The 26,430-nt window shown below is 40.0% G+C and overlaps 1 protein-coding gene across 3 annotated transcripts in view; it reads left to right on the forward strand.

Annotated features, from left to right (window-relative positions):
* Window positions 1-26,430, forward strand: part of BANP (BTG3 associated nuclear protein) — a 137,537-nt gene that overhangs the window by 22,136 nt on the left and 88,971 nt on the right. For all 3 annotated transcript variants that reach the window (XM_062007136.1, XM_062007134.1, XM_062007135.1), the window contains exons 5-7: window positions 8,132-8,254; window positions 8,995-9,170; window positions 18,302-18,541. In XM_062007136.1, coding sequence (XP_061863120.1) covers window positions 8,132-8,254; window positions 8,995-9,170; window positions 18,302-18,541 — 539 coding nt within the window. The remainder of the gene's footprint in view (window positions 1-8,131; window positions 8,255-8,994; window positions 9,171-18,301; window positions 18,542-26,430) is intronic.

A 26,430-nucleotide genomic window follows, 5' to 3' on the forward strand; every position in this document is an offset into this window, starting at 1 on the left:
GTGAGGCTTAAAGCACTAGAAATAATATTTCAGAAATATAATAGTAGCTAAGATTTTCAGCAATATACACTGAAAAAAAAGTCTTAGGAAATAAACTTCCTTCAAGTTTGGGACAAATGTTTCAGTGTTGTAGATGTGTTACAAGGCTTAATACTTTACTCTTTGCCAGGTAATTATACATTAAGTTTTCCTAGTTGTTACTTTTAGCTGGTGACAAATGTGAAGTCCTTTAAACTGGGGGGTTTAAAGCATTGGAGGTAGCATTTAATCATAAAAGTATCTGAGAGAGAGGCATATGTGTGGATCAAAAAGGCTTTGAGTTTTATACACAGATTAGAGGGACATTTACTAGTGTAATTAGTGTCTAAAAACATTAAAACCCATTTATAGTAGTATTAAAATGTAGGTTAACCAACCTCCCTTGCCAGATCTCACAAGATCATAATAGATGAGTTCTGGAGAAAGCAGAACATTTACTTCAATTCTGTGGTTCCCTGGGCATAGTCAGCTGTTGCATTCAAGAAATAAATGTCAAGGGTCCCATGACTTGAAATTTGGTCCAGAACAAATGCCTTTGGATGGCTCATGCTTTTCATTCTGCCTAAATAATCCATTGTCTTCAATGAAAGTGGACAGTTTTTAGCTTGTGAATGTTGTAAACTGGACAAAAATGATGATTAGGATTGTATTTTAGTGAAATGCTAAAAATCAGAATCTATTTGAAGCAGCACACTGGATTGTAGATGCAGAGGTTACACACTTGATAGTTTAAGAAGTAATTTATCAAGCATATAATAAACAGAAGGGGGCAGAAAAGACTTATATATATTCATTTGGATTCCAGTTTTGTGAATTTAAATATTTTAAATGCTTCAGTCTCTGGAGATGCTTGGGAGTTTGAAAATGCAGCAGTAAGAGCACTCCCTGGAAACTTTGTAAGCTGAGGTATTTAATTCTGTGAGTACAACAATAGGAATGATCCAAGAGGGAAAACAGCTAATCAATCTGTGATTAACAGGGGCGAGTTTTCATCTCCCTTTGGAAATGACAGCAATTTAAGTTGTGTTTCAGAGTAATTTGCATAGTGGCTTACACTAGGTTAAGGTGCTAGTAACACTGTTTATAACAGTTGCAGAAATAACCAGTCTCACAACTTATGGAGCATAATGCATAGTAGTATCGTTTTAAAAGAAATAATCTTCAGTATTTGTGAAGAGTCTTGGTTTTACTAGGTGGAAAAGAGATAGAAATGACTTCAGAGCTTCAAAAGGATGAAACAGCCTAATGTCTAGCAAGGTCTCGGCAAGGTTGGTAAGGTGGCAAGGAGCCAGTCTCCCATCTGCTTTGTTTGGCAGCAGATGCTATTTAACTGATACATTTCCAAACGTAAAAAACACACTGTTTGGAATCTGAATGTCTTTCCAAACAGAGTTTTTCCTTTTTTGTGGAACTGTACATTTCTGCATATCTTTAGCTCAATCTCTTTGTTCCATACTGAAGGGTGGAGTATGAGACAGGAAAGCTGCTCCTAATAACTTGAAAAATTGTGTTCTTTGTAAAAAGCAGAGAGTGGTGTTTCTTTAACATCCCTTTGGGGGATATGGAAATTAAGGATTCAGTACCAGCTCTCAGAGTGGCAGCATCCTTAGCCTTCCTGTAAAAATCTGTGTGTGGTGGCAAGTGTATGAAAGTGGCTGGGTAACTATGAAAAGCAAGAGAAATAGAGATACATAGTGGAAATTATTTATGAACTGGCTCTGCAAGAGCTGTGTGTTTGAGTTCTGTTTGCAGAAGCCTGACATTGTATGCATTTGCAGTTGGTCTGGTGACCATTGAGGCTTCAGTTACTGTAGCTGATGTCTTGAAAGCCAGCTTATAATGCTGCTTCCTTCACCCCCAAACTTCTAGTGCTGCTTAAGTCAGACTTATGTTGAAGTGAGAGTTTGCAAGAGAGCTTGGAAGTAGCTATCTGTATAAGAAAAGATTTAAAGTCTTGATGTCTGTTTCATACAGTGTTTTCTAAACATACAGCAATTTGTGGTTTGGTAGTAGGGCTGCAGTAGATCATTTCCTTCATAGTAACTGTGTTCAGGTTCAGTATTTTGTTACCTCCAGGAGTGGTGACTCCACTGCTTTCCTGGGCAGCCTGATGAATGAATGACTCTTGCCTGTACAGGTGTGTTTAAATTTTCTCAGAGCAGACTATTCCACAACAGATGGTAACAGCTTTTAAGCTTCATTGATAAAGTTGGTCTTAAAGCTGGGAATTCGTGTCTTTCTGACTGTCAGCCAGTGCAGAGGCTCTGTCTGTAGGTAAAGCTGAGTACAACAAAATCTACATAGATGTATTTTGCTACTTGGAAAATGTCTGGCTCTTACATATTTGAGCTGAAAATTTGATGCTAGATGTTCTGAAACTGTTAACAGTATGTTTCAATAAGTGCTGCATTTGTGTTATCTTTGTTATAAATTGATTACAGCTTTCTCAGTTTTCACATCCATGAATCTCTCTCCACTGATGGCTGGTGTACTTTGGCTTGTCTTTTTACAGGACCTAATCGTTAGTGCTGTCTTTATAATGTCTGCTCTTATGTGATGTTCCAGATGCAAAGGATCCAAAGATAATTTTTGATGACTGAACTCTCAGTGAAAATGATGGATAGTGCTGCTGCTTTTCTGGCACTTGGCTGTGACTAGGCTAGTGCACTATTTAGTGAAAGCTTTAACTGTCCAAGTGCCTTACAGCAGGTGCCCCACTGGTGTTCATCTTGGGAGATGGTTTGGCTGTGGGCCGCTGTCCTGGGAAGTGAGGAGCTGCATTCATTTTTTTTTCTGTTGGTTTTGACGTAAATCCAATGTAAATGTGTATACTTTGCCAGTTTGTGGTTTTGTTCATGTATACCATAGTGTAAATTAATGAGTCCATTTTCTTATTCCTTTTTGGATAGAGAATCTTAACAGTATGTGCAGAAGGCAAAGGAAGCAGATGGTCATCAAGAGGAAGGAGCATTTAAATATTATCTTGCCAAATAGTGCTGAAAAGACCCAAAGAGTGGCTGTTCTTCTAGATGAACACAAGTGTTAGTGAAAGATATAACAGAAGAAAAAGGAAAAGACACACTTCTAAAACAGTATGATTCTATATCATTTGAAAAACACTTCGATTTTCTTCAGTAGGGCTGATTGTAACATTTCTCCAGAGCCACCTCCACATGCCTGAGCTATACATTTATGTCTTCATGTTTGTCCCTAGCAGTAAGTTGGAAAATACTAGAGTTCAAGATTTCTTTCCCAGACTTGCTTTCCTTAAAGCTGTGTTTGGCTGGAGACTTCTAGTACACACAGTCTGCCAGCAGTAATTCCAAGTCTTCCCTTCCTCATCTCACTTTCTCTGCATCTCCTAATATGTGCACTAGAGGAAGATGAGGATGGTATCCTCAGGAGCCCTGCCTTCCAGATCAGCAGCCCACACTGTGGGAACACTGTAATGACCATAAAATATTCTATAGACAAGAAACAGCAGTTCATGTGGATGTGGCCAGCTGAATGTCTCGAAGCTGAGCTCCCTCTCTGAGGTCTTATTTACCTGTTTGCCCACGTTCACCTGTGCAAAGAAGGCTGGGAAGTGATCTAAACAGAGGACTGACTCTCTTCTTTCTTTTCTTTAACTGATTGAGCACTACTATAAATATTCCATGAACTGGACTGTATCAGTTAACTAGGAAACAAGAAGAATAAGTTGCCTGAAAATTTCAGCTCAAGTTTTTCCACTAGTAATTTTCATCCATTTGGAGAAACACTTTTGATCTTGTACCTTGTGGAAGACAGAAACGTCAGCTAGTTCCTTTTACTTAATTTTTCTCTTTTCTAAATGAAAACTTCATCTGGGAAGAGGAGGGGATAATGGTCCTGGTACTTCCAGAATTCCATTTATGTCATTGGCTGCATTCTATGTGGTTGACAGGTTATTGGCAATGAAAAACCAACAGTTAAGACTAATGATCATATCTATGACTCACACGTTTTCCATACTGAGAATTACCATTGGCAGCAATTTTCATATGCAAAATATAGAATGTCCTTCTGTATTTAAACAAAATATTATGGCAGAGGCTGAAGTTGCACACCTGAAAATCCTTAGCTGGGATGTTTATTTTTTAGCAATATTTTCACCTGTAATTGAACAGATTATTTGGTAAATTGCACTTAAAAGTTTAACCCAAATGTAGTACCTGTCGGTTGCATTTTCAGTTTTTCACTGTGTCCAAGAATAGGCAAATTGCAGAACCAGTCTCTCCAAGTTATAATGCTTATGGGGAAAGGAATATGTGAAGAGAAATGGAAAGTCCCGAAGCCTATGCAGCAGCGCAGGGTTCCTGAAGCACTCCCCCTGACCCCTCTTAATATTTTCTTTCCATCTTCTCCATTAGTACTGGCAGCACTCATAGAAAGAATTGCTTCACTTGGAACCTGAGTGAATATGAGCAGCTTTCCTCCTTTTTTTGTGATTTTTCTTTATTTTAGGATATAAGTAATGATTAAAGTTGATTCTTTTCAGTTTGTATGTCTCGTACTGAAGAAAAGAAATCAGAGTCTCCCAGTACGAGGAGTCTCCAGGCTGTAAGAAGATTTAATGATTTCCTCAGATGGATTTTGTCAGAGTGGCCCAGTATTTTGACTTTACGTTGAATTCCTTGTTAAATTTCATTTCTATTCAGCAGATTTCTTATTGTTGTCTCTTTAAATAAATCAATCAAAGCCCAGATTATACCATTGCACAGGGAAGTTAATAGGAAGCACATTCCCCTATCTGCAGGGAATCTCGCAGATATCTGTTTCTCCCATATACAAACTGGAGTCCAATACAACCCCGTGAAACTCTCCTTTTTCAAGCATATTGAAGCCTTTTTGTATTCATCTCAATTGTTATTTTCTTTTTCTTCCAGATAAGTAACTGCTCAAGTTTCACAGCATCAGCTCTGAAAAATTTCTGCCTCGTGATGCCTTGTTGTCAGAATTTGTCAGCAAATTCTGCAGCTGTTCTTGTTCCGTGTAGAACATGGACCAGAATTGTGGTTTCTTGGTCTGTCATGTTTTCAATGGAAAGGTTACCTCACCCTTCTCATGCAGGCTGCTTTTGAAGGCAGCATTCTTAGAGTTAAGCATTAAACATAAGGATTTCCTTCTTTTAAGACTAAAAAGAACTGAGTTTTGCTAGAGTCTTAATAGATACAGAACACAGAAATAATCCTTCATCCAACACTAATAACTTTTGGTAATAGACAAAAAAATATTATGAAGTTGTTTTCAAACTAGGTGTAGGTTCCTACTCAGGCAGGTTCAGCACACAGAAAGGTTAATTGGTGGTTGTACATTTGTTGTGCTGTATTGAACAATTCTAAAATGTGTATTTTAGCCACGTTCCACCACTGTGCTTTCTGTGTGGCTCTTTTGTCTCCAAACTGCTTTAAGCCTTGAGTCCCTACAACTTGATAAAAGTTCATTTCCAAATGATGAGCAACTTGGTGGAATTTATGTCTTGTTACAGAGGTTTTGTGCATGTGTGTGGTGTCTGTTTTTTGCCTTTGTGCTGCATAGCCAGGAAAACGTGTGTCAGTAAAATGGTATGTTTAGTTAGTGGCCCCTCACAAAACAACTGCAAAGGTGAATTTTTCCTGTTGGTAATCCACTCTGCTAACTCAAAAGTTAATTCTTAGAGTGGAGCCAGCATTTTCATGTTTGTTTAAGGATAAATTTGAAAGAAGTGTTTATGCATTTGAAGTAAGCAAGATTGAACATACATTGATGCACTGCAACACAGAATCTCAAGGGACCTTGAAAGATCATCCAGTCCAAACCCCCCTGTCAGAGGAGGACCACCTAGAGTAGGTCACACAGGAACTCAAGTGGGTTCTGAATGTCTCCAGAGAAGGGATAAATCTGCTGATGGGTTGTGGAAAAATATTTCCTTATCCTAAATTTGCTTAAATTTGGTATATGCTCAATCCAGCTCATGCTCTAGATTGTCTCCCTTAAAAAGGAATATTACTCAAAAGGAACAAAAAGGATGCCCCCCTCCACTCCTTCCTTATTTTATGCCAATTTTTAGTGCTAAGATTCTTTTTCAAATATAAACTTAATATGAGCAAAATTCGAAGGACTTTATAAATGTAATTTTATTGCATTTATCTCTACAGCTGAAATTAATTATTCAGAGTGTTCATTAAAAATAAGCTTTGGTAAGTGACATTTTAAACAGGCATTCAGAAGCGATTGCAAGAAAGATGCTGATAAGAGCAGTGTCTAAAAGGAAAGTGTAAAATTCTTGAACGTTTTCAACTGGCCTCTAAAAACTTCAAATGCAGCTATTTGGACAATGTGGGAGATGGAAGGAGAACACCCTTTGCAGCTAGACTGGGGGGGCTGCCAGCATTGCCATGTGTCACTGTTTTATCCACTCTTTGGTGGGGGGTTTTAGAAAAGGTGCAGAAAATAGACATGTGACCTTTTAAAAGACATAATAAATGTACTTTTCCCCCTCCCTTGATAAAATTTTGAAGGCTGACTGTGAAAGCATCAGAAACCCATGTGCTTTAGATAGCAACTAAAAAAAAACCCAAAGAAACACCCCGTTTATTGCTTAATACCGTTTGAACTTGACTTACACATGAAAAGCTGTAGTACAGTCTGTTCCTGTCTATGATTAGACAAACATCTTCCAGAGCTTCTCCAGGTTTGCAATCCAACAGAGCACTGGTGGCCCATGAGCAATCCCATTTGTTGCTAAGAACAGATGCAATAACTGTAAGAGGGAGCCGGGGCATTAGGCCCTGGGGCTTTTTGTATCTGCAAAACCACTGGTCAACCACATTATCTGTGCCAAAGTTGAGATCTATTTATTGTTAGATCTTAGACAGTTTCTTATCTTTTCTTTAGGTCCTAGCGATCACTATTGTAGCGCTTAGCCTTTTGTAGACACATGAATATCCAAGCAAGCAGACACTGTTAAAACTGAAATAAACAGAGAGTTGCTGTCATCAGATTTGTTTAATTTGTGTTTCAACAATTAGCCAAGGAAAACAGTTAGGAAAAATAAATGACCATCAGTCATGTTTGAGATGTTGGACCATTAAAAACAATAGTGGACTATTTACTGTGGGAAGCAAAGAGAAAGAAAGTTGTTTCTGTCACTAAAACATGAATGTTTTCTCTCCCTAATTTTACCATGAGCACAGCAGAAACAGTCTTAAATATCAAAACTGTGCCTTTGAATATTGAGTAGTGATGTGGGAATTGTATTAATATCTGACCATGAAATAAGCTGCAGGCTAGAGAGCATTATTTACTTTCTTTGTACTTTAGTATTATAGTGCAGACTTGATGAATTTTTCTGTGCAACAGTTCTCGAGTTATTTCTTTCTACATTGTCATCCTAGGTGACAGGAGGGGTTTTTTGGTTTCATTAAATGCTTTTCTGTTGTTTGTTCTTGATTTTTTTTGTTGGATGTGAAATGCACACAAGAAATAGTGTAGTCATGTTCTCTGAAGTTGCAGTCTGTCTCTCTATGCTTTGATGCCCCTAGTACCACTCTAGGTTCTCTGCCCCCCACAAGCCCCATGGCTTGGAAGACAAGACATGCTTTTTGACTAAGCTCATTGTCCAATTTGACTATAAATAGTTTTAATTTTCTTTCCCCCCTGGGAATTATCCTACAAAAAACGAGGCATTGTCATGTAAGTTACCTGTAGCATCTCTGAAAATGCTCATTCTCAGACTTTTCAAACCAAGAATTTGGTGACTCTTCAGAGCTGTGATTTACAGACATCCTCTTCTGTATCTTCAGTTGATGAATTCTTTATGGCTTTGCCAGGGGTCATGGACTTTTATATAATTCCATTGAAGCCATCAGTCCTCGGAAAAAAATCTGAGTGCTTGAAATGGTTCGGATGTCAAACTCGATGGATTGCCGGCTTCAGCATTTGATGCATAACCGTGATGCTGGGACAAAGAGCAAGGCTTAGAGGCACTCTCTAAGTAGACTATTTAAACCATAAGAATGTGTTAATGTATTATTTATAAGATTTACTCATTTACATTCCTTTTTTTTCCTCTCTGATTTTTGTCTTGTAGCGTTGTCCCTCAGACCACAGTAATACTGAACAACGACCGGCAGAATTCGATTGTAGCCAAGATGGTTGGGCAGGAGGAGCCTCTGAGCAGAGCAGCAGATTCTCTGGAAAATATCCTTAGCAAGTTAGTAGCAGTTATGGGAATGCTTCCTCTTCCTTCCCTCCTTTCACAGATCAGCATCAATCTCTTCAGCAATTTGAAGCGCAAAATGAGGAACGTTGTAGGTAATGGCAGGGGGAAAACATTGACCTGCTGCTTGAATATTTGATCAGGCTGATAATCCTGCCTGGGGCAACCTTGGATCAGCAGTAAAGGTACAGGGCAACGCTTTGCTCTTGGTGGGAGAGAACATCTTGGAGTACCTGGAATTGCTTCAGTGCTAGCTGACAGTGGGAAGAAAGAGTGCCCGTGGTTATGTGTGTTTTACACAGATGCATGCTCACTTGGGAATATACCAGGAATTAGAAGAAGGGAATATACAGCAGCCCAGGAAGGCTTGCTAGAATTTGTGTTATCTAAAGCAAATTACAAGTTAAACTCAACATTCTGGGTAGAAAATAGTATTAAATAATAAGTTTTTATAAAGTATTTAATCATTTTTTGTTTTGCCCACTGGGCCTAGACTCTTCCACTGATGCAAATTTGGAAAGTGTGCATCTCAGATTCCTTTTTTCCTTCTGCTGTTTTCCTCCCAGTTTATTTTACTGGATAGCTTTGAGCTAGAGAACAGGAGTAGGCTGGTTTAAACAAGCAGGCTTTGTTAATACACTTAATTCTGTCACTTAGTGCTTTTAATCCCTTTGTGATGCTATTCCTGATTAAGGATTGTGTTTTCACAAAGTGATGTATCTTTTTTGCCATAGTTCTGTTGCTGGACGTAGGCAGAACACCATCGTGGTGAAAGTTCCAGGGCATGATGACAGTCACAACGAAGACGGGGAGAGCGGCTCTGAGGCCAGTGACTCGGTTTCCAACAGTGGACAATTAGGAAGCCAAAGTATTGGGAACAACGTCACACTTATTACACTGAACTCTGAAGGTATGTTCATCTAACTATAAGGCTACCTAAACAAAGTAAGTGTGGTGGTGGAATGAACCAAGGCTCAAGTGGGAGGCTTCAGAGATCTGATCATGGGTCTAACCTTGAATCGTAGAGCAAGCGTTAGGTAGGAGAGAAGATGAATCGTTTGGTTGGATGTAGCTTTTCTATTTTCATTTTTACTGGTTTTCCAGGCATGACAGCTAATTAAAATGACTCCTAAAATGTAAAGCTATGCCCCCATATAGCAGTATAGCTTTACATTTTAAATCCTTGAAATGATCACATACAATCTGCAGGATTTCCTATCCTTCAGCTGAAATATTGGTTCAGGAAAATGAGTTGCCTTCTCTGGGAAATAAAATCTACTAGTCTGTCTTCTCCTGTAACTTCTCATGGCAGTCCCCTTGTGGGATTCTTATGAATGTAAAATAGCTCTTGTAGCAACAGTAAAAATTTGTTATAAGGAAATTAATATTAAGAACAGAGTGCTTGCAGGAGATTATATAGGGTCAGATTTTTCTGACAGTTCTCTAGGTCCTGCACATGGGAAATCAAATGCAGTGAAATCTAACAGTTTTAGATTAGCCTTATAAAGAGGTTCTGTTTTATATGGTTGGAAACACTGAAATAGTATTATTTACTATACTTTAATCACAAACAGTGAAATCTAAGGGACACTGGCTTTTAGGTGAAAACAGCAGGTGATAAATTACTAGTTTGAAAGCATCAATGATTTTTTTTAAAATACAAGATGTAATTTAAACCCTAGACTGCAATAATTTACTTGAAATTTACTTTAAAACCCCATATTTATTGATCATTAAGTGTTATTCTGGATGTAGGAGCTAAACATTCATATACCAAAGAAGTTAGCTCAGGAAATTGCTGCAGCAGAATGAATATAGGAGGTGACTTTTGTAGTTCCAAGTGTTGTCTTTTGGTTATCTGACATTAAAAACAGAGGGCTCTCATTTAGGAGTGATTCAATTTCTCCTGCATGTTCTCCAGCCACTGGTAAAAGCATGTGGGGTGTGAACAGGTTAGAATACAGTTAGTGGCGAGGATTAATTCAAGTTAACCTGAAGCTGAGTATTTCAGAGTGCATTCAAAGCTTTCAGAACTGTGACACTTCAATGAGATGGTTTAAAAGTTTGATACTTTGAGTAGACTGACTTCTGAAGTTTTCTAAGTCTCATGCACTCAAAATTGCTTCTGAAAAAGTTGTTCTAAGGCTTTTGAACCTGACATTCTTCCACTTGTGCGGATACTCAGAGGTTTTATGTTCTGTCCTGTATGTATGTTGTGACACAGAGTTGCTTCTGAAGGGTATTTCATTCTGGGTCAATGGGAGTTAAAGGATGCTAAGACTATCTGAGGAGTTCCTCTCAAAAAAATGATCTGGTTGCAGATAGTGCTGGTATTTCAATGTAATAACATGTGCAGAGCGTATTCTGGTTGGAGTCTGTTAATATTTCATGCAGCTCTGTGTCAGCTATGCCAGGAGCAAAGTTTCTAACAGTAAGAGGGTATTTGTTGTGGAATGCCCTTTTTGACTTGATTGTTTGGCACAGATTTGCACAGACAAATGTGACGTTGGCCTTTATGCCTTTGTTGTATATGTAAATTTTGAAGAAACAGCCAATCCATTAATGTCTTCAGATCTGATTTGCTTCAGACCTTTAGAACACTCATCCATTAAAAAATCTCTGAGATTGATGAAGGCTTTAGGGATCAGATTAGTAATCCCTCATATCTACCTTTCCTTGCCCTCACGAAGATGAGAGGACCACTTGCACAGCAGGAATGCAAAGCAAACTAGCCTGCAGTGTGTCCCAGAAGTTAAATTATTAATAAAGGAAATGATGAAGAATAATAGGTCTGTTGTTCAGGCTTGTTTTCTTCACAGTCAAAGGCAAAAATTGCAGCCTCTGTCAGCTTGTTTTCATCGTCTGTGAAGGAATTCTGAGTGACTGCGGCTTGCTCCAAGGAATCTCGATTGGTTGTAAGATACAAGGGGCTGAGAACAGTGTACTTCCAGCCCTTGGGGCTGAGACTAAACAACAGGTTTTCCCCATGACTCCCATCTGTTGTTGTGTGTCCAGAAAGCAAAACTAAACTCTTGTTTATAGTTGAGCTTTAGCTGACTTTGGCTGTGGCATTGACCTGAGGATATTTTCAGAAGTGAATTAATACAAAGGCTTTGTTTGCTCTCTGCTGGCTGTTTGCAGAGAGTCTAATCACATGTGGTAGTTTAAAAAATCTTAATGTTACTGCATTTCCATTCCTGAAAGATAATTATGCAGAAGCATGGAACCCACTTCCCAGATCCAACAATGCTCTACAAAGTCTTTATTTCAAGATGTAGCACTTATGAACTCTCATTTTTGTTAAAGTTTGTTAAAGTTTCCTCTCCAGTTTCACTTTGGAGTAATGAATGTCCTTTCATGTGGGGATGACAGTAGAAATATCAACACCTGATCTATTAATTGGACTGCAGTTCTAAAACTGATGCTCATGAAGTAATGTGGCACAACTGAAGATAAAATCCAGCAAGAGTAGAATTGGTCACTATTTGGATCACCAGTGTAAAATCCCATTAAAATAGGCTAGAAGCCTTATGAGGGAGTGACTTACTGTCTTTATTAGTGTCAGATATTTGATGTAGAAAAAATCAAGTGCATCCTTAGTCAACCAAGTAAGAAAGAGTATTCTTTTTCATTGAACCTGTAATTTTACCCCACAGATATTATTAACTGTCAGCAGTGATTAGTCTGATGTTTTGAATGTGTGTGGTAGAGTGTGTCTTTTCTACCTTTAACTGTCTCACCACCCCCGTGGATCTTCTGGTGAAATTAGAGAACCTCCTGACACACACCATTAGATATTTGTAACTACTACTGAGCTCCCCCCTCAGTCCAGACTAAACAGCCCCAGGTCCCACAGCCTTTCCTCATAAGGAAGATGCTCCAGTCCCCTGATCATCTTGGTGTCCCTGCACTGGCCTCTCTCCAGCACTTCCCTGTCCCTCCTGAGCTGGGGAGCCCAGATTGGACACAAGAGTCCATATGAGGCCTCACCAGGGCAGAGCAGAGGGGAAGCAGAACCTCCCTCCACCCACTGCCCACACTCTTGATGCATCCCAGGATGCCATTGGCCTCCTTGGCCACAGGACATGTCTTGGCAGAAATGTTTTCTGGAGGAAAGAAACCACCAGAGATGAGTGATAGCAAAACCTGTCATGTTCATAAAGAAACGATTTTAGTGTGTGACTATAGAGGCTGGTTTTGTCAAAGGTTTTGGTAGATGAAAACAATGTAAATGTAATGGAAATTAATGGGTTTTTTTCTGTGTTCTCCCAAGGGACAATAAGCTTTTTATTTAATCTGGAGGCAATTGGTATTTTAAAATACAGGAAACTTTGCTCATTTGTTGTTCTGTTTTTTTTCTTATGTTGTTTTTCTCCCAGCATGGGTCACACATTTTGGTCATTTAATGGAATAAGGACCAAACATTTATCACTGAGAAGTGTTTAAAGTAAATGTCAACAAATGACAGATTTGTTTTTCTCTTTTAAAAATCCAGTTAATTTTGACATGAATGTGTTCTTCCTGTGAGTTTTGAAGTGCAGCATTGTCTCAGTTTAAACAAAGTTGTCCTGAGCTTGCACTAGACAGCAGTTTCTGAATTTGACATGAAGTACAAGTTTACCAAGACATGTGTGCAAAGAGCAGAAAGGAAACAATGCATCATATCCAAACAGATTTACTATTATTTCTGATAAACTAGATTTGCTGTGATCAGGGAATTTTGTGTTTGCTCTGAAGGTGTTGAATTTTATTTTGAAAAACTTTACCAAAACTTGCTCTTCAAAGTGTCACCTTTGAGTATGGGTAAAGCCAGGATTTGCTGCTTTTTCTATACAAAAGCTGCATAAAAATAGATCACCTTGAGCAGCTGCTTTCTATTTAGCTCAACAAAGCTCAAATACTGAATGCTTGCTATTCATTACCTCATGAATGTTTACAAATCCATAAAGGCTGGGTGTGAGGAGGCTGGAGCCAGGCTGTGCTCAGTGATGGCCAATGACAGGACACGGGGCAACGGGTAAACGCTGCAACAGAAGAGGCTCCAAAGAAACAGGAGGGACTTCTTCAGTGTGAGAGTGATGGAGCACTGGCAGGGGCTGCCCAGATGGGCTGTGGAGTCTCCTTCTCTGGAGACAATCAAACCCAGCTGGATGAGTTCCTGTGTGCCCTACTCTAGGTGCTCCTGCTCTGGCAGGGGGGTTGCACTGGATGAGCTTTCCAGGTCCCTTCCAACCCTTGAGATTCTGTGACTCAGAACATTATTTTACTTAGTACTAGATACTGCTTTCAAGATACTAGGGGCTTCAAGGTGTAAGGGATATTACAGTAGTACTGTTCCTGCACATGTTCAGTGTATGGTAACGTTTGAAGTATTTAATCTTTAACTTACTGTATAAACAAGAGCAGCATCTGTTCCTAAAATATTAATGCATGTTATGTTATCCTTTTCAATCTCTCACAATAGACTTATTGTCCTGTTTTTAATATGTAAGGAAATAAAAGCTGGACCTCTCATCCTTGTGGTGTAAGAATGTCCCATTCAGCATTACTGTAGTGCTTTAAAAGCAGGTCTTTTAAAAGTGTCTATTCCAAAGCCAAGACTTTGAAATTACTAAGAAAGCAACACAGTGTACTTAGTATCCCCCAAATATGTGAAGTGCTCTTGAACAGAACTCTGTGAAAACAGTTTTAAAATGATATAAATAATATTGCAAGAGACCATGAGAGCAGGAGAGTGCAGGATGTATTCAGAACATCTCATGTAGTGTACCAGCCCGTGGGTGTGCATTCTGTGCTTCCTTTTACCAGAACTCTTGGTGTCTTACTTGCTTTGTGTGATGGGAGGAGGTTTTTTGGCTTTAAAGCTTTCTTTTAGCTCAGGCTTTAAGCTATTTTGTTAGATTTATAGGTTAACTTAGCCTGATTGTTGCTCTGTTCCTTACATTTCATGATTGTTAGTTAATAAAGCCAGTGCTCTGATCTGTCAGTTAATCACTTCCCTTGTGGACTCTTGCAGGGGCAAGGACTTGGGCTAGTTGACAGAAGTTTAATTACACAAGATGGTGCTGAATCATCTACACATCAGCCAAAACATTATTTAATTTCTCTAGAAATGAGAGTTTATTTTTGCAGGTCAGGATTTGAGGGTTTTGGTATCTTTTTTTAAGGTTAATTCATCTTTCTGACTTAGTACTGCAGCTACCAGTTGTTTTTCTTTGCTGCAAATGCCAGATTTGCACCCAGCCTTGTTAGTAAAATAGACAAAACTACTCTGAACAAGGCAATGTGTTAAGTGTTGATGTGGCAAGTGTTTCCTTTTGTTTTTTTGTTGTTTTAAAGGAGTGCCTGACAGCAGCTAGTGAGAGAGCTAAGCCTGGCTTTGCTTTGAGTCTTACTGCTAATGCTCACTTGTCAAACCAAGGAAGTGTATCCCTATGGAAAGACAGTAAGCAACAGTTAAGAGAGTCATGTCCACAGGTGGGAAAACACACACAGAGCCAGTCTGAAAGCCACAGTGACTCCTGTCTGTTTTTTGTTCTCTTGATGCTAACCTTACAGCTCACTTGTCCTGTTCCCACAGAAGTGCTGGTTTGTGTAGCATCCCCAGCTGCCTCTCGTCTTCTCTCACGTGCCTGTTGAGACAGAGGATTGGTCAGCTGCATTGTGAGATAAAAGAAGTGGATTAATACCTTAAAAAAGATTTGAAAACAGCGTTGAAAAGCAAACTATGTTCAGTAGAATGGAGATAAAGGCAAATTTTCTGATCTCTTTGAAAAACCCCCAGCATTGGAGAGGAACTAGAAATTAGCCTGTCACTGAAAGGAGCTACTGAGTACAGAGGGAATCAGATAAAAATGTCAGGCCTTTTAACACTGGAAGGAGAAATGATCAAGAGCCACTTGTCTCATATAATATTTGCTGTAAAGAAACTCAAGGAAATACCATTCCACATGGCACTTGGAATGCATGCAAAAAGCAGCAGAGCCACGAGGAAAATTAGCAGAAGAAAAATGCTTCAGGGCAAAGGAAAAAAGGTACATGATTAACTGAGTTACAGCTGAGTGTGTGCGTCTATAGAAGTGTGCTCTTTGACTATATCCTTCCTCTCCAACCCTTCACATGTCATTTGTGTTTTGGTAGCCTTTAAGGAATAGAAGCAGCTGTGTATGGTTGTGCAGTGCCTCGTGGACTCCTGACTCAGTATCTGGCCATTGCAATATGTGTACTAAATAACCACAGTTATCTAGATTCTCACCAAATCTTGCATATGCCTGGTAATACACATAAAGAACCATTTAAGTCGGCATAAAAGGGTGTTTGAGTGCCAGGAGCTTCAAATGGTGCAGATTTAATCAATAGTCTTATTTTTCTTGTTCTTTATTCAGTCTAGCATCTCCCATAACACAGCATTGTTCAGAGCAGTTCTGCCTCCCCTGTAACTAGCACCGTGCTTCCTCTTCTCACCATTCTTTTGTGTGGCAATCTCGTCATACTTGCTCTATGCACAGTGCCAGATGTGTTGGCAGGCTGGTAGGAATTATATGTGATAAGGAACACTTTAGCTTTTGTGCCCTCAAATAGCTGCAGTGACACAGTAGAGTCATAGTTAATTTTAGTCATGCGAGTTCCACTTAATGTAAAATGATTATGAAGCAAATTCCCTTTCTGTTGAAGCTTTTAAAGCAAGGAGGAAAATGCAGGAGATAATTGAATGCGGGGCTTGCGTTCATAGGTCAGACTGACAAGATAGTGTCTTTTTTCCAGGCTGTGAGCAATAAAAGAACAGTTGCATGTGGTGAAAACAGTATGTTCCAGACTCTGTGCCAGTAAAAAAAAAAAAGGAGGTTATTTTGCAAATTGAAAAAACCGCTCTTTGGTTCATGTGGGTTGATAGCAGTTGTTAAACCAGATTACAGGTGAAAGGTGTTCTGTAAGTAGTTAGGACTCCAACAGTAATCCTGTGAAGAGCTGAGGCAGGAGGATTTTGATGGGATGTAGAGTCATTTACTTGGCTCCCTAGAAAAACTTACACATTTATCCAGAGATGTTTTTGCTTTGCCAGCTCTGCCTAAATTTTTCTCAAACAGTCTATTTATCTTCAGGGACAGACTGTTGCTTTCCTGATAATGTCAACCAGACTTGTGGTGAGGCCAGACACAGTGGCATTCAAAACAAATCATAATTAATCTGAACCACCTTTCAGATAGCACCTGGCACTGCGAGCAGAAAACTGCTGGTGTGCCCTGTTACATAGTGCAGGATAAAAAGTAATGTTCAAATCAAATCCCCATTGAAAAATGTGTTCAGAACAGAGCATTAAATTCAGTTTTCAACAGAAAGAAGTCTGAGGGACTAGCTGCTACGTACATCAGCAATAAATAGTTTTCCTTACAAGTTGTTCTGGTCGATAATCTGATGTATATAATGATATATCACTATTGCATAATCTAATGTTTGCTTCATACTGTTGTTATTCAATGTAATAAGCTGGGGTCTGACTTGTGGGATGACTCAACCCAGAGGTCATGTTGGAAAAGTGTTTTTTAGTGTTTGAGTTGCTTTTATGTTATATTTTATTGCATACTTCAGGCTTGTAGTCTAGTAAAATGTAGGCTGTTTAACCTGTGCCAGTACTGGGAAATAAAGATGCTGCTTGCTCTGGGGTCCTGTTCAATGTGAAAAGGATATGCTCATCCCTCTGAACACTGTCACCCTGTTTTGGGACTAGAAGGGTTATGGAAACCAGGACTTTGTGTCTTTGTTTATACCCTGAAACTTTACTTCAAAGGCATTTAATGAAAGATAAATCATGTAACTGAATGGCTTTTTACCATTCTGAAGGTATGTGACACAACAGGGGGATGCTCTAAAGCCTCCAATATGGAAGGGCTGAGTGACTCCTAAGTCAGGAAGCTTTGCTTTACTCCACAAAGTTGAGCAAACATGGAAACCACATCCAAGTCTGTGTCAGTGAAGACTGAAATAGTACTGGAATGTGTTCTATCCAGTTTGTATTAGCATTGTCAAGATTTGTGCCGGAGGTTTTGTTTTTATCTTGAGTGAGAGTATCCTCCTAGGTCATGTATGAAATCCAGGAGGGCTTGGTTGTCCTTAAAAGCTCTCTTCTAGTTTCTGGTCAGTTTTAAATTGACTAACTTCTGGCATTATCTGCAGAGATTAATTTCCAGTGAGGGCTTGGTGTTCCTCTTGAGATGGATGGGTCTTTTTCCTGCTAAGCTGAGCATGTGGGACAGAAATGAAAGAACTTCTTTAGGTATAAAGTGAAGTTAGCTATAGTCCTGCTGCTCATGACCCTGTACTTGGAGAGAAGATGCACTTGGTAGATGATTAGCAATTGATTCATTATCATTTTGCTGGGCCTGTTCCTTGGTAAACCCTGTGTTTAGGATGTAGACCAATGACTAGTAAATTTGAAGAAAGGCTGAAATTTTGATTGACATCTCTGACTACATTTTAAAGGACTGTCATAGTTTGAAATAGCCTTTTTAAGTGCTTGAATAAGTCAACTGATCTCTATTGATTACAGTGTCCTAAATTTATAATCTTGCTTAGATTCATTTTAATCTGATACTTTTGGGGAAAAATGTGGTTCCAAACTGTTAGCTTCTTGAAATTAGCTGTACTTGAATGTTATGGGGTTGCTGTAGTCTGCATTTTTAGAGGATGACTAACTGGGTGAACGAGAACACTGTCAATATAGTGTGGTCTTTAAGCTGTTGGCCTCTAGTATGAGCCACTTTAAAAAGATATCTGAGAGTGAGTTAGGCATCTGGACTAATAGCACCAGTTCCTCATGTGGGCCAGAAAATTAATGGCACCATTGGTGTGGATTTGAGAAGAACCTTTTATCTGTAGCAAATCTTGGGAGCCTATTAGTCATGCTAAATGTTGAAGAAGTTTATGGACACTAAGAAGGAAACTGGCAAAGCCCGTGGTGACTTAACAAATGTCGACTGTAACTTGAAGCTGAGAGTTTCGTTCTGTGGCACAATTAGAGTTTCCACGATCTCTGTTCTTTAGAGGATTATCCCAATGGGACGTGGCTTGGAGATGAAAATAATCCTGAGATGCGAGTGCGTTGCCCCATCACGCCTGCTGACATGCTGCACATCAGCACCAACTGCCGCACGGCCGAGAAGATGGCACTGACCTTGCTTGATTATCTTTTCCATCGGGAAATTCAGGCCATCTCCAACCTCTCGGGCCAGGGGAAGCACGGGAAGAAGCAACTGGATCCTCTCATGATTTACGGAATCCGCTGTGAGTATAATACTGAGACTGTTGAGTTTTTACTGCGTAGATAAGGCAGGAACTGTCTGCTGCTCGCAGTTAAGATACGTTTTGTAAGAATGGGATATGTGGTGTTGTTGCCAGACAGATGTTTTGTTAGCCTTGATGAAGGAATCCTGATGGGCTGACTTGATTTAGTTTTAGTTCACCAGAGATTCCTCAGTCTTGAAATCTGAATTCAGATTTCTTTGCAACTACCAGCTGTGAGCACACAAAGTGTAGTGAATATCACCAGGGTTACAGCTTCTGTGTGATACTTTTGCTGTGCATGTAAAGAGGAAACAAATTGAAATGTTATTGTGGAATTGAGAGAGTCTGGAAATGACCAACTTGATTAGCTGAACTAGATTTTAATATAGTAGCAGATCTCACTGTTAAAAAATTCTTTATAGTCCTGTCTTATGTAGGTCACCAATGGATTAGTAGAGTGGGAATAATTTGTTATACTAGAGTGTTTTGTATGCAATTGCCAGTTTGAAATGTCAATTAAGGCTTAAGAACATAGCCAGAGAGAGCTTATTTTAAATGGTATTTGAAGAATTGGATGTTTTGGTTTTAGGCTTCTGTTAGGGCAATGTGTTTGATAGTTACATGAATACTATGGGAAGAATGTTCACTGATGAGACTGCTGTGCTTTCTCTATACTGTGCTGAGGAAATAGTCCTGTTGAACTGCTTTTATGTCTAGTAATTTGCTGGCTATCTCGGGGAAACTGATATGCAAAACCAGCCCATTCCATTTGCTGACTTAGACCAGTGTTTCTTGTTACATACCTGACGTTATGATTCAAAGGGTGTTTGATCTATGAAACCTTTTTAATCTCTCGATACCATCAGTGTAGATGACCTTCTTTCATTGTGTTTTTAAAACTTGGATTATTGCTGACAATAGTTTTTAGAAACACAAAGAAAGGAAGCTTGCTCCAGTGTGTGTCACTAACAGCCTTTTTGCCCATCACCTGGATCAGTGAGCATAAACCACATGAGGGCATTTGTAGCTATCTATGTAGGAAGAATAGGCTTTGGAAAATGTGGACACGAGAAAGGAATGTGCTCATGTGCCTGAACACTCAAACTAAGAGGTTATGTCATTGATGTGAGGCTTTCTGACCCTGAAGAAATTTCATTATAGAAGTGACCAATGCAGTTGGAAAAGGTCTGCAATGGCAGACTAGATGATCTTTGGAGGTCCCTTCCAACCCTTAAGATGCTGTAATTCTGTGATCATCACTGTGAGTAATGAATTTGAAATGAAATTTGGTTTCAATAGCCTGTCTATGGATTTGTCATAATGTGAGTGAGCATATGGATGACTCCTGACTTTCGAGGCTGAAATTCTGACCACGTGCAGTTCAGTGGCAGAACTCCTGAGGAGTTGAGTCGCACCACGATTTCATCCCTAATAGTTGTCAGTGAGGTGTGGGAAGAGCTCTGCTATGCCAGATCCACTTTACCAGTCCATGGCCCAGCTGGTTTTTATTGGTGAAGCATTATTCCATAAAATCTACCAAAACCAGAGTGCAGCTCTAGCATGGGAACTCAATCAGGGTGTTGACCTAACAATGTGGTTTGCTTCTGCTCTGAGCAGTAATGCTTTGGTGCTTTATTTTAAACTTAAATGAGAAATCTCATGTCATCAGCCTCACGTTTGCCAATCACAACTAGAAAAGCTCAAGCCCATATAAAGGGTTTAATTTTTCCTTTTGCTTCAAGTTTCTTAATGTGTCTGTAGAAAGATATTCTGTTCTTCTTCCAGCAGAAAAAGAAAACACCAACCAAATCTGCATTTAATAGAGAGAATACTTTGTGTAATATGCAGAAACTATAGAAGTGATGTTTATTAAAATTCTTGGTACAGTGCATGAGGCTTCCTGCAAGAGGGATGAACATTTATCTTTGGAAGTGTACTTTTTCACTTGTGGTATGAATTTGCTTGTGGGGTGGTGGTGGTATTGAAGAGAGATTTTGGGCAAGAAATCAAAATGACTTAAACACAGTAAATGTCATTAAGTAGCTCATTACTTCAGCCCTACTAAAAATGTACACATTTTCTGGTGAAATATGATATAACATCCACAATTGCATTTTTCTTTGTGTAACAGAAAGTACAGGTTCAGCTCTTTTGAGGTTTTTGCAGCAATCTCCACAAATGAGTTTGAGCAAAGAGGTTTCCAGCTTCAGAGGTGGACCTATTTTAGCAGGGAGGTTGGGCTGGATGATCTGTAAAAGTCCCTTCCAACCTCTACCATTCTGTGAGTCTCTGATTTCTAGCACAACAGAATATTTTACATGTTGCCTTGGAAAAAAATTGGGAGGGATTTCGTAAGTTCATAAAAGGAAAAACTATCAATCATTCTTCTTAAAATAATCCAAGTAATGAAATGAAAGCAAGATAACGTGGGTGATTCCCTGTGTGTGTGTAACTTTGTTAGTGTGCCATTTCTGTGAAGCTTCTTGTATCTGCTCATGTTTTTTGCAGACTCTCACCAATCATTTTTAACGTATTTGTCAGTTTGGGGTAATTATGACAAGAGGATAGCAGATGAGTAGCTACAAATTGAATGCAGAACAAGCGGTTAGATGATGGAAGGAGATACAAATTCCCTAATTGCGTTAAGAGCAACCCATGCCCTTTTTTCAGTTGTGTTATTGGAGACCAGAAATCCCCTTTTTGGATCCCTACAGCTGTCTGTTGCTCGGGGAACTACTTATGCATATTGAAATAACTCTTACATTAGGTACATGATTGTTAGTTTTAAAAAAATCTACCCAGAACAAGAACAGAAATCTCCTCAGTACCTGCAGAGGGGAGGGCACTGTGGTGAAAGGTGTGTGGGTACTGTTACAGACAGCTTGGTACTTGTCTGTTGAATTTTCCCATCTGTTTCCAAGACTGTTGTGTAGAGTTTCTGTTCCTGATTTAACGTTTGTGTTATCCAGAATACATCCCTGTCATTTAAATAGCAAAGGAAGAATATGTTCTCTGAAAGTAACTTATGATAGAATTTGATTTGCAGCTCTATGGTAAGTGATGTACCTGTTCTGATGCATCACTTGATGTTCTGTTTCAAATGGCACATTCCTTTTTAAGATGCAACTAAAAACGCCGAAGAGAAAGAGATTGGTAATCAAAGCTTGGTGTTTCTATGCTGTGTCATAATAATGCTTCCAGTAAAGATGAAACCACTTTTCTATAGTCACAGAATCACAGAAACTTAAGGGTTGGAAGGGACTTCAAAAGCTCATCCAGTCCAACCTCCCTGCCAGAGCAGGACCACCTAGAGTAGGTCAGTCATCCTTCAGTCTCCTCCAAGCTACAGAGCCCCAGCTCCCTCAGCCTTTCATCACAAGGGAGATGCTCCACTCCATCATCTTTGTGGCCCTGCACTGAACTCTCTCCAGCACCTCCCTGTCCTTCTGCAACTGAGAAGCCCGGAACTGGACACAATATTCTAGATGTGGTCTCGGGAGGGCAGAGTAGAGGGGGAGCAGAACCTCTCTGACCTACTGCCCACAGCCCTTCTGATACACCCCAGGATGCCATTGGCCTTCTTGCCCATGAGGGTACATTGCTGGCTTGTGCTTACCCCACTGCCCATCAGCACCCCCAGCTCCCTTTCCCCTACACTACTCTATAACTGTTCATTCCCCATCTGTGCTGGTACGTGGGGTTGTTCTTTCCCAGATGTAAGCCTCTACACTTGCCCTTGTTGAATTTCATTAGATTTCTCCCCACCCAAATGTCCAGCCTGTCTAGGTCTGGTTGAATGGCAGCACAGTCTTCTGGGGTGTCAACCACTGCCCCCAGTTTAGTATCATCAGCAAACTTGCTGCCAGTGCACAGTCCTAGTTGCAAAAGATATTAATGTAGTTTGGCAGAAGAATGATGAGACGTAGCTGTGTCCTCTTCAGAGGGCTCCTCAGTAGGATTAAGCTCTGTACTGCTTCACAAAATTCATTGACACAATACTGCTTGAGAGGCAGGGCCACCCACGTTTGTTTAATAGGAAACACATTTGACACCTGCTTGCTTGTGCAATATATGTCAGTTAAATGAGTGGATGTGTATATATGTATATATATTAATGCACATAATCCAAACACAATGCAGGTTGGACCAGTCTAAGCAACTTGTAACTTGTGTAAAATCTGCAGATTGCAGTAAGTCACTACTCTTTCAGCTTCTTTTCATGAAGATTTTGGTCTTAAATAGCAATGCAAGATAAACAACAAATATGCCTCCCTTCTGTCTTCTGTAAGCATTGTCAGGCTTTTAAATACTGGAGGAAGGGTAGTAAATTGCTTCTCATGGGCAAGCTGTTAGCTGTAGTGTTTCTCACAAGTGGATCTGTTTTGAGATACTGCAGACTGTTGCTATTATATAGAATGTTTTAGATAAATAAACATTACAGTTACTAAAGATGTATGCTATAAATACAGAATTTATGTAGTGTTTTGTTTTATCACTTTTCCCCTTCAGAAAAGCCTTTTTTATTGCTGTATTTTTATAAACAATACCCATTTTTCATTTTATATCCTGTTTTCCCTTCTTAAATGTTACATACTTCTTTTTTTTGCACTTTTTCTGTGCCTTCCTTTCATTTCCTGTTTGTAACTCATGGAGTCCTGCCTCTCAGATCTGAACATTGTGCTAGTCACTGTCAGAGGGTATGTACAGTGATTTAAAACAGTGTTACCCCTAGGTGCAACAGAGATTGTCACAGTCTTGGCTATCAGCAATTGTAGACGTGCATCTAGACCTTGGATTCTATCAGGAGACTATTGGAGAACTTCAAGAGAAATTGTATATGTTTCAAGTTGGCATTTTCTCCTTTGTCTTTCTCATGGTGAAAGATCAAACTGATGAATTTCTGTAACATGGATTGTTGCCATTGCGTTGCTAATGGCCATTTCAATCCATCCCCCCATGGCTGACTCAAGAATCAGTCATGCTCTGGGTACTCTGGAGGTTTGGAGAGAAGGCGGCTTGGGTCAGTGGCAACACTAAAGCCAGGAGTTTGAGGGTCTCATTTTGTGTTTAACCTCTGATTCTGTTCTTTACTATATAGGACATTAGCTAGTCTCCCCAGCTATAGTAGTCTGAAAAGAGGTTGTGTGGTTTGTATCTGCATGGATGAGCTAATCTTGTGGTCCCTGGAAATTCTTTTTGCCAACATTTTCTTCTCTTAGTAATAAATACCATGGCCTTTAGCTCTTTGGATATGAAATTTCGCTTCAGCCCTTTCCTTTGAGGACTGCGGTGTTATCGGATGCCGTAATGCATTTCCCCTCAACTGCCAGATCGTGGCTTAGAGGTAGCACAAACTTCATTTCACAGTTTGAAGGGTTGAGCATTAGACAAGAATTTGCCTGCTTCTGCAGCATCATGCCTGGGGCAGATGAAGGAGTTGAAGCAAGTTCTCCTAAACTAGGTGCTATTCCAAATCTCTACTCTGAATCTTCCCAAGGGCACCACCTCCATCAGACAATGGCAGGAGAGCTGCTTTGTGGTTCCTTGTAAAGGCTATGAGAGGTGGCTGTTGTTAGGGGCAGAACTTGGAAGAGGAGGGAAAGTTTGCAGAGGTGTTGAACCATCTCATACTCAGAGTGTGAGAAGCCAAGTCTTGGGAGTTCAGCACATTTTTAAATGGAAAGAAGTGACAGAAAGCCTTTCTATGGTGCTTTTCCCATGTCCAAAACACATGGATGTTTTTGGTCCAGAACCCTGGGGAAAGGCCCTGTGATGCAGCAGTGCTGCTTCTTTCAAATGTGTTGTCTTCCTCAGAGCTGCAAAAGTCTGGCTTCAGTTCCAAATAGCTGCCTCTTTGTGAATCAATTAAATGCTGCCACATGGAGGGAAGTGATAACCCCTTTTGAGGCTAGGCAAGGAGATAATACGAGAACCCATTGAGTTTATCTCGGCACTGCAGTTCTCACAAATGGCATCAGTGCTGGCACTTGCTTACTGACTTTATGTAAGCACTCTAATTTAATGCTGGCTATTGTTTTCTTTCTTTCCTGGGCACTTATGTTTGTTTCAATTACTTTCCTGACCAGTTACTGTTTATTAAACTTAAAGGCAGCAATTTTGGGAACAAAATAAATTATTGGCAGTGTGTTTTCTCTCCTTCTCTGTCCTGGGTTTGGCTGGGAGAGAGTTAATTTTCACAGCAGCCAGGACAACTGACCTGAACTACACAAGGGAATATTGGATACCATATGACTTGCTCTGTGTGTGTGTCTATACATACAGTTGTGCTCAATATGTAACTGAGGGAGCTGGTGGGGGGAGAAGGAGAGACTGTGGCTCAGGAAGAGGTTGAGCGTCGGAGCATCGGGTTCTTGCGTTGTGCATCACTCATGTTTTATTGGTGTTATTGTTTCTGCTCTCCTTGTGTTGTACTATTAAACTCTCCTCATCTCATTTTACCTTTTTCTTCTGATTCTCCTGCCCATCTCACTGCCTGGGAGGAGTGAGCAGGGAGCCCTGTGGTGCTTTGTTGCCAGCTGGGCTCAAACCACAACATTCTCACGTTTCTCGTGTTGTTCTTGAATGATTCAAGCAATGAGTTTAATTTTCCATTCTTGAAGCTGAGCAGCTGCTCAGCCTGTCACTCACAGCTCTGATTCCATGTAAGTTGATTGTGCATGATATGCTGTCAGGCTTTTGTGAGTCTGTAGGCTCTACAGAAAGAAGAAAATGAATCCATTAGGTCACTTGGACCATCTCTTTCCAGCTGATACACAGTTGTTCCACCCTGTCAATACTTTTTCACTTTGGCTGGACTTATTTAAAGTGCGTGCTGAAACGTGATGGTCTTCTGGAGAGGCAACTGAGAACACTCAGATAAGTCTGTGAGCATAAAAGCAGTTTTCTCAGTGACTTGAAAAGTTGCTTCAGGAGCGTGTAACGAAAAAAGGGGCAAGTTGTGTAATTTGTAAGGAAGATGTGCTCATTGGGAAGGTTACTGCTACAAATACAAGAACTTAATTGAACAAGTGCTGTCTGTTTGTTTTTTCTAATGAAAAGAAATCAGAAGTCATTACATGCTGGCACAGGCTGCCCAGGGAGGGGGTGGAGGCTCCTTCTCAGGAGGTCTTCAAAACCTACCTGGACACGTTCCTGTGTGAACTGATCTAGGTGAACCTGCTTCTGCAGGGGGTTGGACTGGATGATCTCTAAAGTACCCTTCCAACCCCTACCATTCTGTGTTTCTGTGATTAACAAGCCCCAGACTCTAATGTCAGCAAGAAGTATTGGACCATTTATAATGCACATGTGGAGTGTGATGTCCAAGGTCATCTTTATCAATCCTGAAGATCCACGGAGGCTGTGAAGTTACAAATGAAACAGAGGACTCTGTCACAGCGTTATGCTAATCACAGTTTTCTTTGGACTGACCTCTCCATCCATGGAACTCCTCCAGTGTTTTGACTGTCTCAGGGGCAGTTACTCCAGTGTGCTGCAGTGGTGTCCCTTTAGGGCCTAATTCAGAGAGACATGGAGCGTGCTTTACTCGCAGAATGTGTAGAGAAGGCTGAGCATCACTCAGGCTCGATCTCTGCATAAATAAAAATACCCTGATGAATTTCCAATGGACTCCAGGCAAGAAATATTTTCTTTACTATCAAAGGCCTATAAATGACAAAATTGAACTTTTACGATGTGGTTTCAGAAGACATGAAGAGTCTAAGAAAGTATTTGCTCTCTGACATTTGGAGAGGAAAAGCAGCTCAGCCACCAAACGCACACTGAGCGGCGCAAAAATGATGTACATTCCTCTGGAAAAGCCATTGCTGCATGCAAGGAGAGCTGGGATCTCACAGAATGTCATAAATGGAATTCCGGAGCGTCGCCTA

This window comes from Colius striatus, chromosome 14 (assembly GCF_028858725.1).
Source record: "Colius striatus isolate bColStr4 chromosome 14, bColStr4.1.hap1, whole genome shotgun sequence".
NCBI classification, from domain to species: domain Eukaryota; kingdom Metazoa; phylum Chordata; class Aves; order Coliiformes; family Coliidae; genus Colius; species Colius striatus.